This window comes from Balaenoptera borealis (assembly GCF_965194805.1).
Source record: "Balaenoptera borealis genome assembly, chromosome: 19".
In the NCBI taxonomy this organism is placed as follows: Eukaryota; Metazoa; Chordata; class Mammalia; order Artiodactyla; family Balaenopteridae; genus Balaenoptera; species Balaenoptera borealis.
The window spans coordinates 55,227,746-55,239,752 of NC_138878.1; the positions used below are offsets into that span (position 1 = coordinate 55,227,746).

Here is a 12,007-nt window from a genome sequence, read left to right on the forward strand (position 1 = left end):
CGGGGTGATGGATAGGGGCGGGGCTAGAAGAGGCGGAGCGTAGAGCCAGGCTGTCCAGGGAATGGAAAGGGGTGGTGAAAAGGAAGGGGGCGAAAAGGTGTCATGGTTCAGGGGGAAGGTGAGGATCAAGAAAGTGCTGACGGACAAGGTAGCGCCGACAAGGAACGAGAAGTTGCAGGACGAGGAGAGGGTGCGGAGCGAGGGGAAGGCCAGTGGCGAGGAGAGTTCCCAAGGCAAAGAAAGCCTCTCTAAAGAGAAGGGGCGGGGCCATAGGAGGGGGCGGGGCAAGGAGCTGGCTTGGGAAGAACAGTTCCCCCAGGATGAGGGGGAAGGGTGGGTCTATAAGGGGTGGGACGAGGAGCAGAAGCCCAGCGAGGAGCAAGCTCCAGGCGAGAAACAGGAGCGGGGACAGGGGAAGGGGCGGGGCGTGGGGAAGGTCCGGAATCAGGATCCGGAGAGGGGCGGGTCTAGAGGCAGGACCCGGTACCTGGGCAGGGCCCGAGCACGGAGAATGGGGCGGTGCGAAGAGAAGTGGGGGCGGGGCAAGAAGTGGGGGCGGAGCCACGTGCAGGTGCGAGACCAGAGGAACTGGGGAAAATAGGTGGGGAGCAGCTAAATCGAGAAACAGAAACCAAGATCGAGTGAAGAGCAGCGGTGGGAGGCAGAGCAGGGGCAGAGGAAAGAAGTGTGGGGCAAGGTTAAGGGGAGAGACCAGGAGGCGGGGCGAAACCAGGAGTAGGGGCACGGCCAGGAGCAACAGGAGGGGCGAGACCTGGAGTAGTAGCAGAGGCGGGGTCCAGAAGTGTAGTAGTAAATGCAGGGCCGAGTTCGGGAACAAAAGCAAGGGTGGAGCCTGGAGCAAAAGTAGGAGTGGAGTGAGGAGCAGAGGCGGGGCCAGGAGCCGGGACGGGACGAAGCACCGGAGCGAGACGGGATCTCAGAAGGCGCCTACCAAGAACAGTCTTGCAAGCTGGTGACCTCCGCATTCTCCAGGTTGAAGCCACGTTATCCGTTGCCCCGAGATGTCCCCTGCTGGCCCTGCGTGGCCGAGGCTCCGAGTCCTGCAGGCGCTGTGGGCACTGCTGGTGGTGCTGTTGGCACCGTGGAGGTTGTGGGCGATAAAGAATACCCAGGAGTGCACCTGGCAGGTTGTCCTGAACAACTTTGAGACAGTAGGCAAGAAGGACGCGAGCGATCGTTTCGTCGATCAAGAGCCCTTGTACACAGTGGACAAAGTGTTCAGCCTGCTAGTGGACGCGCCCATCGACCCGGACGAGGTGAGGGGACTGGTGTCAGGCAAACGGGAGAGGTCCTGGACCTGCACCCCACTGGGCTCTGGACATTTGCCCACCCTCTCCTTGCAGACATACCTGGGCTTTCCTTACTACCTGAAGATCAACTACTCCTGCAAGGGAGAGGTGAGTGGGTGCAGAGGGGGTGGGCTCATTCTGTTGGGGCCTCAGTTTCCCCATCTCTAACATTTGAATAGCGGTGGCACCACCAGACCCTAGGGACCTTAAAGATTCAAGAAGATTCCCGGTATCCCACGAGGCACATAGTTGGTGCTCAAGTAAGCTATTTCCGTTTTTAAAAATTGACGTATAGGGTCTTCCCTGGCGGTCCAGTGGTTAAGACTCCACGCTTCCACTGCAGGGGACACGGGTTCCATCCCTGGTCGGGGAACTAAGATCTCGCATGCCCCACATCGCGGCCAAACAAAACAAAATAACAACAACAAAACACTGTCCTCAATAAAGTGAAGAAAATAATTTTCAAAAATTGAGATATAATTCACATACCATAAATTCACTATTTTAAAATATACAGTTCGGGAATTCCTTGGCGGTTCAGTGGTTAGGACTCCGAGCTTCCACTGCAGGGGACACGGGTTCGATCCCTGGTTGGGGAAATAAGATCCTGCAAGCTGCGGGATACAGTTCAATAGTTTTTTGTATATTTACAAAGTTGTGCAACCATCACCACTATCTTGTTCCAGCACATTTTTATCACCTCAAGAGGAAACCCTGTACCCCCATCCCTTCAGCCCCTGGAGACCACTAATCTACTTTTTGCCCCTATGAATTTGCTTATTCTGGACATTTCATATAAAGAATGGAATCATACAATATGTGGCCTTTTGTATCTGACTTCTTCTCAAGGCTTATCCATGTTGTAGCAGGCATCAGTATTTCCTTTTTATGGCTGAGTAATATTCAATTGTATGGATGTGCTACATTTTGCTTATCCATTCATTAATTGATGGACAATTGGGTTATTTCCACTTTTGAGGGGGGATATTATGAATAATGCTGCTGTGAACATGTCTGTACAAGTTTTTGTGTAAACATCTGTTTTCAGTTCTCTTCACTATATACCTAGGAAAGGAATTGCTGGGTCATATGTTAACTCTGTTTCTCTTCTGAGGAACTGCCAGCCTGTTTTCCAAAGCAGCTACACATCATTTTATATTCCCATCAACAATGTATGAGGGGTCCAGTTTTTCTATATCCTCACTTGCTCTTGTTCATCTTTTTGATTATAGCCATCTAGTATGTGTGAAATGGTATCTCAGTGTGGTTTTGACTTGCATTTGCCTCATAACTAATACAATAGCACCAAAGTTTTTAATTTTGATAAAGTCCAATTTATCAGGTTTTTTCGTTTGTTGCTGATGCTTTTGGTGTTGTCTAAAAAGGCTTTACCTAACCAAAGTCACGAAAATTTACTTCCATGTTTTCTTCTAAGAGTTTTTTTGTTTGTTTGTTTGTTTTAGCTCTTACGTGTAGGCCTATGATCCATTTTGAGTTAGTTTTTGTATATGGTGTGAGGTAGGGGTCCAACTTTTACATGTGAATATCCAGTTATGCCAGTACCATTTGTTGAAAAGATTATTCTTTCCCCATTGAATTGTCTTGGCACCCTTGTCAAAAATCAATTGACCATAAATATAAGGGTTTATTTCTGGGTATAATTCTGTTCCATTGCTCTATATGTCTGTCCATATGCCAGTACCACACAGTCTTGATCACTGTAGTTTTGTATTAAGTTTTCAAGTTGGGAAGTTTGAGTCCTCCAACTTTGTTCTTCTTTAAGACTATTTTGGCTCAAGTAAGCTTTCTGAGGACAGTAGAATGTTGTGGTCTAGAACTGAAGTTCTGGAGGCTACAGACCTGGGTTTGAATCTGCCATTAACTAACATTACTTGGAGGAAGTATAGCATGAGAGTGAATCCTTTGGGCTCTGGAGCCAGGCTGCCTGGCTTCAAATCCCAGCTCTGCTACATAGTAGCTGTGTGATCTCAGGCAAGTTACTTAACTTCTCTGTACCAAAGTTTCCTCATCCTTAACAAGGGTACAATAATGATCATACGCACTTCATAAAATGATTAAATAAGTGTGAAGCACTTAGCACAGTGCCTGGTTCATAGACAGGGCTCAGTGAATGCTAGCAAAAAGTTTCTAGAGTGTGACCCTGGGCAGAGAGTTTACTCCATGAGCCTTCTCTCCTTATCTGTGAAAGCGTGATCATAATTCCTTTATCTGTTCATGCAACACCTGCTCTGAGTCAGATCCTCTTTTTTTTTTTTTTCACAATGGGGTGGGGAAGGCGGTACAATGATAAACAACGTGGCCAGGTTTTTCTTCTGGATGCAGCCCACCAGGGAAACAGACAATTGGCAAGTAAATACATAAAATAATTTATTACAGTAATCAGTGCAAAGATGAAAATAAAATGAGGTGATATGTCAGAAAGGAGGGTGTTAGCTGGGGTGGTTGGGGAAGGTCTCTGAAAAGCTTGAGCAGAGAGTGGAATGATGAAAAGGGACACACATGCGGAGAACTGGGGGAAACATCTGGGCTGAGGGAACAGCCAGGACGGAAGCCAGTGTGTATGAGGAGCCGACCAGAGGCCTTTGTGGCTCGAGGAGAGTGAGCGAGGGGGAGAGTGGGAGGAGATAGTGAGGACCTGGCTTTCCCCCTGAGTGAGGTGGAGCCATGAGAAGGTTCTGAGCAGAGGAGGGATGTGATGGGACTCAGGTGTTCACAGGCTGAATGGGGGGCAGGGCAGGAGCAAGGAGACAGGGAGGGGGCTGATGCTCAGTCCGGGCAGGAGTGGAGGGTGGACAGGACCAGGGTCGTCATGGCCACGGTAGCCCTGACGGGGAGGAGGTCCCCGCCCACCAGCACCTGCTACCCTGTGATTGGAAACCCTGAGGCAGGGCTGGGGCCGGTGTAGGGGGCAGGATTGAAAGGGCCTTGGCCTAGGCATTCCTCAGGATGAAGGCCTGTGCAAAAGGGGTCAGACCCATTAAATCTCCCGCCCGCATCTCACAGCTGCCCCCACACCCCTGCCCACAGTGGCTTGAGCACAGCTGTCTCTTGGGGGTGCCTCCAAGCCTTTGCTAGTGCTGTTCTAGGGACTTCCCTGGTGGTCCAGTGGGCCCTCCCAATGCAGGGGGCACGGGTTCAATCCCTGGTTGGGGAACTAAGATCCTGCATGCCGCACGGTGTGGCCAAAAAAAAAAAAAAAAATTAATGCTGTTCTATACCCTAGAACACCTATCTTCCTCCTTCCATCTCCGCTCTAAGCCCTGCCCTCCCTTCTTAGCCCAGCCAGGATCCTGGCATCTCTGGGAGGTTGTCCCTGGCTGCCCCGTCACCCTCTTCCCCAGTTCCTTTCTGTCTAACTGCCCCATCCCACCCTCAGCCCCAGGCCCCAGCCCACAAACCTGGTGGCGGTGGCAGAGACTCTAATTTCTCTGGGTAGGGGGCGGGGTAGAAGCCTCAAGAGTGGGACTTGAAATCCCTGAAGTGAGGGAAGAGGCTGCTAGTATCGTGGGTGCCAGGCACTCCCACCTTTACGTTTTTGCTTATCCCATGCTGTCCTTCCCCATGCATTCCCTACATCCAAATTCTGTCTGAGGACCTGGCTCTGGACTCGCCTCCTCCAGGAAGGCCTCCTGACTCCCTCCACAGCCCAAAGCACTTCTGCCCGTCTCCTAGCCTGGCCCATCCCCTGCCCCAGCCCCAACCCTAGACCATGTTCTCTGACCTTCCCTCAGTGGAGAGTCTGTTCTCCTGACCCAGCCCCAGGAAGAAGACAGGCTAGTAAAGGTGAGGTCAAGGCAGCGGAACCCACAGGCTATCTTAAGGACACACTTGTGGGCCCATCTCGCCCTCAGTCCTCTGAGGCCCTGGTCCGCAAGGGCCACCTGACGGGGCTGAAGCCGGTGGTGCTGGTCACCTTCCAGTCCCCAGTCAACTTCCATCGCTGGAAGATAGAGCAGCTGCAGATCCAGATGGAGGCAGCCCCCTTCCGCAGCAGAGGTGGGCCTGGAGGGCTCCCAGAGGGGTCACAGCACGGCGGGCATGTGGGGGCATTGCCAGGGACCTCAGCAGGGTTCGTGACCTTGAGGGGAGGCTGGGACCATCAAAGGGGCCTATGACCTGGTGGGCGTGTGGGTTTGTTGGGGGCCTCACAGAGGTGTCTGACCTGGAGGGGGGCCCGGGGAGGCCTCAGCAGGTTCCTTGGCCTAGATGGGACCACACAGAGGCGCCAGTGGGGTCCATGGCTGAGGGGGGGCGGCGTGGGGAGTTGCAGGGGGATCCCAGTGGTCTGGGGGGCTTGCTACTGGAAGGCCTCAGCAGCCTCAGTACCCCCTGCCTGCCAGCAGAGAGGTGTAATGCAGAGGAGGTGTGTCTCATGAGCTGGTACACGCCCATGCCCATCAAGAACGGCAGCGTGGTCATGCGCGTGGACGTTAGCAGCAACGGCCTGGGGCCCTTCATTCCCAATAAAAGGTGCCCTTTCCCAAACCCGGGGCGGGGGGTAGACTCTGGGAAGGGCTTCCTCCCCAATCTTCCAGATCCCCAAAGAAGACAGGAGGAGCCCAAAGGGAGGGAACAGGACAGGGAGGTGGCAGTGAGCTGTGGCAGGAGCCGGAATCCTCACCCGTGCGTGCCCCACACCCACCTCAGGTTTCAGGTGAATATCAACGGCTTCCTGGAGAGACAGCGAGACACCACACTCCAATTCACGGTGGGAAATGAGGTGAGAGGGCCCAGATGGTGGGAAGGGTAGAAGAGGGGGTTAAAGACAGTAGGCTGGGGCCCTGATTTCTTCCCAAACGAGTGGCAGATTGCATTTACAGAGCATTTACTGTGTGCCGGTCCCCTGGCGACATGCCCTGCTAAATGCACAATCACATTAGGTCTTGACAGTGACCTGTGAGGGAAGGTACTCTCACATACCCATCTTAAGGAGGAGCAAACTGAGGCCCCAAAAGGATGGAGCCATTTGTCCACAGGCTCTCGGCATGTACATATGGAACGAGACTTGAAACTGTGTCTGCCTGACTCCTGCACCCATATTCTTAACCACAGTGCATTCATTCATTCATTCATTCATTCAGCAGGCACTTCCTGAGCACACAGTGTGGCACCATGGGAACATAACAGTTAACACAGAGACCCAAATCCCTGTCCTCTCTTAGAGCTGACAGTCTAGTGGGAGAGACAGACAGCAAACCAGTAAACATGAAATCAGGTAAATTCTGTAGCAGGTTAAAAGGTGGTTAGTGCTCTGGAGAGAATTCAGAGTGAGGGGAACTGGGTCTGTGCAGGAGGGGACGGCAGTGTTTAATGGAATGCTCAAGAAAGGCATAACTGATGGGAATTCCCTGGCAGTCCAGTGGTTAGGACTCCATGCCTTCACTTCGGAGGGCCAAGGTTCAATCCCTGGTTGGGGAAATAAGATCCCACGAGACCCCACAAGCTGCGCAGCGTGGCCAAAAAAAAAAAAAAGGTGTAATTGAGAAGCTTGGCATTTGAGTAAAGGGAATCACGTGGCTACTAGGGGATACAGAGGGAACAGTCTGTGCAAAGGCTCTGAGGAGCAGGAGGCCCATGTGGCCGGGAGAGAGTGGGTGAGTGGGAGAGTGGTGGGGGATGAGATCAGAGAGGCGATGGGGGCAAGCAGACGGAACCGTGGGAGAGGGAAGGGAGGGGGGTGTTGAGCAGTCCTCCTGCCCCTGCCCCGCAGCTCTTCAATCTGATACCCCGGTACTTTGTGAATGTCCCGTCGAGGCCCCTGTGGTACACTGTGGACCAGACACCTGTGTTCATCCTGGGCGGCATCCCTGAGGAGAAGGCCATCCTGCTGACTGACACAAACTTCAAGGACTTCTTTCTCGTGGAGGTGAGTTGATGCAGGGCAGATGGTGGGCCGGGCCTCAGCTCCTAAAATGGTGGGGGGGCCTGGGGCCAGAGAAAGGTCCCCAAAGACCTACCACCGATGAGAGGCAAATAGCGTGAATGAAAGACATAAGACCGCAACCAGACAGCCTGGGTTCAAGTCCTGGTTCTGCCACCTCCTGGCTGTGCGATGTCGGGCAAGTCACTTCACCTGGGCCTCAGATTCCCCATCTGTAAAATGGGAACAATATTTATATTTACCTCACAGAATCATTGCGAGGATGATATAAATTAATGTCAGCCGGACACAGAATGAGCACTATGTGAGTCAAAGCTATTATTATTTATAGGTCCACCATTTGTAATTCTGAAATCCAAAATCTTTGAAACGGCATTTTCACAAGTTTAGGGCTAAAATGTCTTTGTTGGGAAACCCCGACCTGAGCTAACAAAGGCTACTTTTTTTAGTCTTTATGCATTCCATTTAGTGTTAACATTCAGATGCTGCCCTGCAGAAATATTAAGGAGTTTGATTATGGGGTGTTGCCCCAGACCCCACTGGGGTTTGGATGGTATATATGTGCCATCTTACCTTCTAAACTGGAAAATTCTGAATTTCGATATTCGTCTGGCCCCTAGGGTTTCAAATTCAGCATTGTGAGCCTATATTATTCCCAGAACAGGGAAGGAGTGTCTGAAGCAAGGTTCTTTTGGTGTGAATGACAAACACGTTTGAATTAATTGTGGCTGTAGGCAGAACTCCAAACCAGTTTGGTTTAAGCAGAGAAATGGCTTTAGTAGGTGTGCCTAACTGCAAAGCCCAGACACAGCTCAGCCTGCGGGCCTGGCTTGATTCAGGGCTCAAATGAGGACTCCAGCTTTCGGCTCCACTTCTTCTGGATTAACTCCATCCTCAGTGTGATTCATATCATCCCAACTCCCAGGCAGAGAGAAAGGGAGCGTCTGTTTCCCAAATAACTTAAAAAAAAAAAAAAAAAAAAAAATCCTGAAATTTGTTTGCTTGGTCCTGATTGGCCCAGCTTGAGTCATGTGTCCCAAAAGAATGGAATGTGCCAGCTGGCTTAGCACAGGTCATGAGATCTATCCTAATGAGGAGGGCAGCCGAGACACGAGGCAGAGAAAGGATGGTTCCCCCAGAGTGAAATCAGGCTAGCTTTGCCACAAGTTGAGGGGATAAGATGCTGGCTGTTAACTGTGTCCAAGATAACAATTGTGCACACAGCAACCCCCAAAGATTGCCTTAGCCTCCTCCCCTTAAGGCTGAAAGCCCCGCGCATGATTTCTGACAACCCCATGTGGATTAACGTTCTCTCAGGTTCCTCTGGCTATGACTTCCGGCTTCTACTGATCTCATTTCATTTACAGACAGTCTCCCTGTCCTGGGTCAGCTCTCTTGGCCCAAGTCTTTCCAGACCTTGCTCAGTTTTCACGCTCCTGACCCAAACACACCCACAGGAAATATGTGGCCGATGTGGATTCTGCTGAAGAGATTTGGAGGACAGAGAAGGGGGTTTATGTCATGAGAATGAAAAGTGCAATTTGAACTTCAGTCATCCTTGTTCTTTTTTTTTTTTAACTTATCAAGATGAAACTCATAAAATTCACCACTTTTTTTTTTTTTAAGATTTTTTTTGATGTGGACCATTTTTTTAAACTCTCTATTGAATTTGTTACAACACTGCCTCTGTTCCATGCCCTGGCCCTTTGGCCTCGAGGCACGTGGGATCCCAGCTACCCGACCAGGGATCGAACCCACACCCCCTGCACTGGAATGCGAAGTCCCAACCACTGGACCGCCAAGAAAGTACCTAAAATTCACCACTTTAAAGTGAACAATTTAGTGCCATTGAGTACATTGATACTGTGCAACCACCAACTCTTGTTTCCAAAAAGTTTCCATCACTCCAAAATCAAAGCCTACTTATTCTCATTCTTTAATCATAGGGATTTTCCCCATATTGTTGTCTCCTCTCTGTTTTCCTTCCTCTTGTTTCACCTCACCACTCCCTTCTAGACTGCCCCTAGGGTCCCATAGGAATCCTCCCCCTACTCAGCTCTCTTCCGCCCTGAGTTGGTCAGGTTTAGATGCTGTAACAGGAGTTCCCTGGTAGCCTAGTGGTTTGGATTCTGGGCTTTCAGTGCCACGGCCTGGGCTCAATCCCTGGTCAGGGAACATCCCTCAAGCTGCGTGGCCAAAAAAAAAAAAACCTGTAACAAAGAGGCTCCTGAGAGAGAGTAGCTTAAATAGTCACTATTGCTCATTCCCCGAACAGTTCAGAAGTGAGAAACCCCCGTCCCTTCTATTTTCCTGCTTCACCATCCTCTAGGCCCCAGGTGTTGATCTCATCAGTGTGATCAGAGCTGGGTCATGCCTATGTCCATATTCCAGCCAATTGGGAAGGAGAAGGAGCAGAAGTGAAGGGCAAGCTATTTTCTCTTCAGCAAGTTTCACTTCCACTCACATTCCATTACTGAGGAATTAGTTACTTGGCTACATCCAACTGCAAAGGAGGCTGGGAAGTATAATTTCCGTCTGGGTGGCACATGCCCTGCTAAAACTCAATTACCAAAGAATATGGGAGAAAGGAATTTGGGAGCCCAACTAGCCACCTGCCAAAAATGGAAGAGGAAATTTGTAAGCTTGTGTAACCGAAAAATTCAGGACTTCAGGTCCAGCTTGACCCAGGATTTCAAACAATGTCACCAAGACTGAGTTGCTCTCTCTCCATCTCTCGGACCTGGTTCCTCTGTATTGACTTTATACTCAAACATCTCTGTACTTGGAATTGCAAAGGCTGCATCTCAGGCCCACATCCAGTGGGAAAGATCTTTCCCATTACCCTCTAACCCCCAAATCCCAAGATTCCTTCCACTTGGTGTGGCTCACCATTTGCTCACCTTGACTCAATCATTGTGGCCAGAGACACCCACCATGCTGCTTTTTTTTTGAGTTAAATGAGTCAGAACTCTCAAGCTCTGCTCAAATAAGAAATCCAGCTGACTCATAGCTTTTCTTTTTCTCATGTATGTGGGAGAAGGGAGATGTGATGATCCTCTTCTGGTTTAACAAAGAAAATTTCCAAGTATTTCTTCCAGAAAACAGAGGCAGAACTCTAAATATTAACAGGGCAATAGATTAAGTATGACAACCGATCAAAATGACACATTGAGAGGGTACAGGTTAGTTTCACCAGGCACAGCAACAATGTCTGTGGTCTGTAGAAATCTCTTATGTGCTGAATAGGGTAGGGAAGTGAGAATGTACATGTTACCCTTAACTTGATGAAATTTCCCTCAGCAGCAGAACTTAGAGTGTTACTTTGATATATGCTTTTTATTGGAAAAGTTAGTGAAAAATTCCACTTTTTAGTGGAAAATTTCAATCAAACACAAAAGTAGAGAATTGTATAATGAACCCAGCTTCAATAATTAACATTTTGCCTTTTTTTTTTTTTTTGATCCCACTATTTTTTTTTTTTTCCTGGAATGTTTTAAAGAAAATTCCAGCCATCATACCATTCACCTGTAAATTCTGGAAATAACTGAGGCAGTGTCTCTAACACATGAGAACTTTTAAGAAATAAAACCACAATGCCATTATAATGCCCAGCAAAATTAACAGTAACCCCTTAATAGCATCTAACCCGGTCATAGTCAATTTTCCCCAATGATCTAAAAATATATTTTACAGTTGGTTTGTTTGAATCAGGACCCACACATTGCATTTGGTTGTTACGTCTCTTAATACTCTACCTTTTTTTCAGGCAATTTAAGAAACCAGGCCTTTTGTCCCATAGAATTTGGCTGTTTGCTTCTTCACAGAATCGATTAAAACTTGTTCCTCTGACCCTATGTATTAGTCTGCTCAGGCCGCCATAATAAAATACCATAGACTGGGTGGCTTAAACAACAGAAATTTATATTCTCATAGTTCTGGAGGCTGGAAGTCCAAGATCAAGGTGTCAGCAGGGTTGGTTTCTCTCCTGGGCTTGCAGAAAGTACCTTCTCACTGTGTCCTCACATGGCCTTTTCTCTGTGGGCATGAGTGGAGAGAGAGAGAGATCTCTGGTGTCTCTTTCTCTTTTTATAAGGACACCAGTCCAATAGGGTTAGGGCCCCACCCTTATGACCTTGTTGAACCTTAATTATCTCCTTAAAGGCCCAAGTACAGTCATGATGAGGGCTAGGGCTTCAACATATAAATTCTGTTCATAACAACCTATGTTGCCTATAAACTGGTAGTGAGCTCTAGAAGCTTGGTTAAACTTAGACTCAAAAAAAAAAAAAAAACGGGAATTCCCTAGCAGTCCGGTGGTTAGGACTCCACGCTTCCACTGCAGGGGGCCCGGTTCGATCCTGGATAGACTCAATCTTTTAGGCCCTTCATTGGTGGTGCTTTCCCACTGTTAGTGATATTGCCAGTGCTAGTGATCGTTCGTAAGTTCAGATGGTGTCAGCCTGGCAGCCAAATTGTGTTCACGATAGAATAGGATTATTAAAAGTGTGCCTTGGGCCAAGCTTGGGATCTTTTGGATCCACATGAGTACAACCCTGACTGTGGCCTGGGGAACCAGGTCTGCTGAGCACCATTGAGTATGCTGTTTACTGCCCAACTCTAGGGAGCACAGAAAGCCCCAACTGGCTCTGGCCTGGGTCACCTGCTTGCAGGGGAAGTTTGCTGGGGAAGTTTGGCCACCAAGATGCTGCTGCAGCATGAGCAGGAAGGGGACCCTGGGGGCAGCCGCATGTGTTCATTCCAAGCAGTTGTCAGAGCTGGTGCCTCGAGGCAAGGG

General features: G+C 49.4%; 1 protein-coding gene across 5 annotated transcripts in view; it reads left to right on the forward strand.

Moving 5' to 3' along the window:
* Positions 1-538: 538 nt before the first annotated feature.
* CATSPERG (cation channel sperm associated auxiliary subunit gamma) overlaps positions 539-12,007 on the forward strand; it is a 32,842-nt gene continuing 21,373 nt past the window's right edge. For 2 of the 5 annotated variants that reach the window (XM_082367257.1, XM_082367258.1), the window contains exons 1-2: positions 539-1,418; positions 7,042-7,197. In XM_082367257.1, coding sequence (XP_082223383.1) covers positions 1,023-1,418; positions 7,042-7,197 — 552 coding nt within the window. In that variant the 5' untranslated portion in view covers positions 539-1,022. Of the gene's footprint in view, positions 1,419-5,182; positions 5,328-5,674; positions 5,802-5,978; positions 6,052-7,041; positions 7,198-12,007 lie in introns of all 5 variants that reach the window. The other 3 variants (XM_082367260.1, XM_082367259.1, XM_082367256.1) reach the window with 3 other exon arrangements.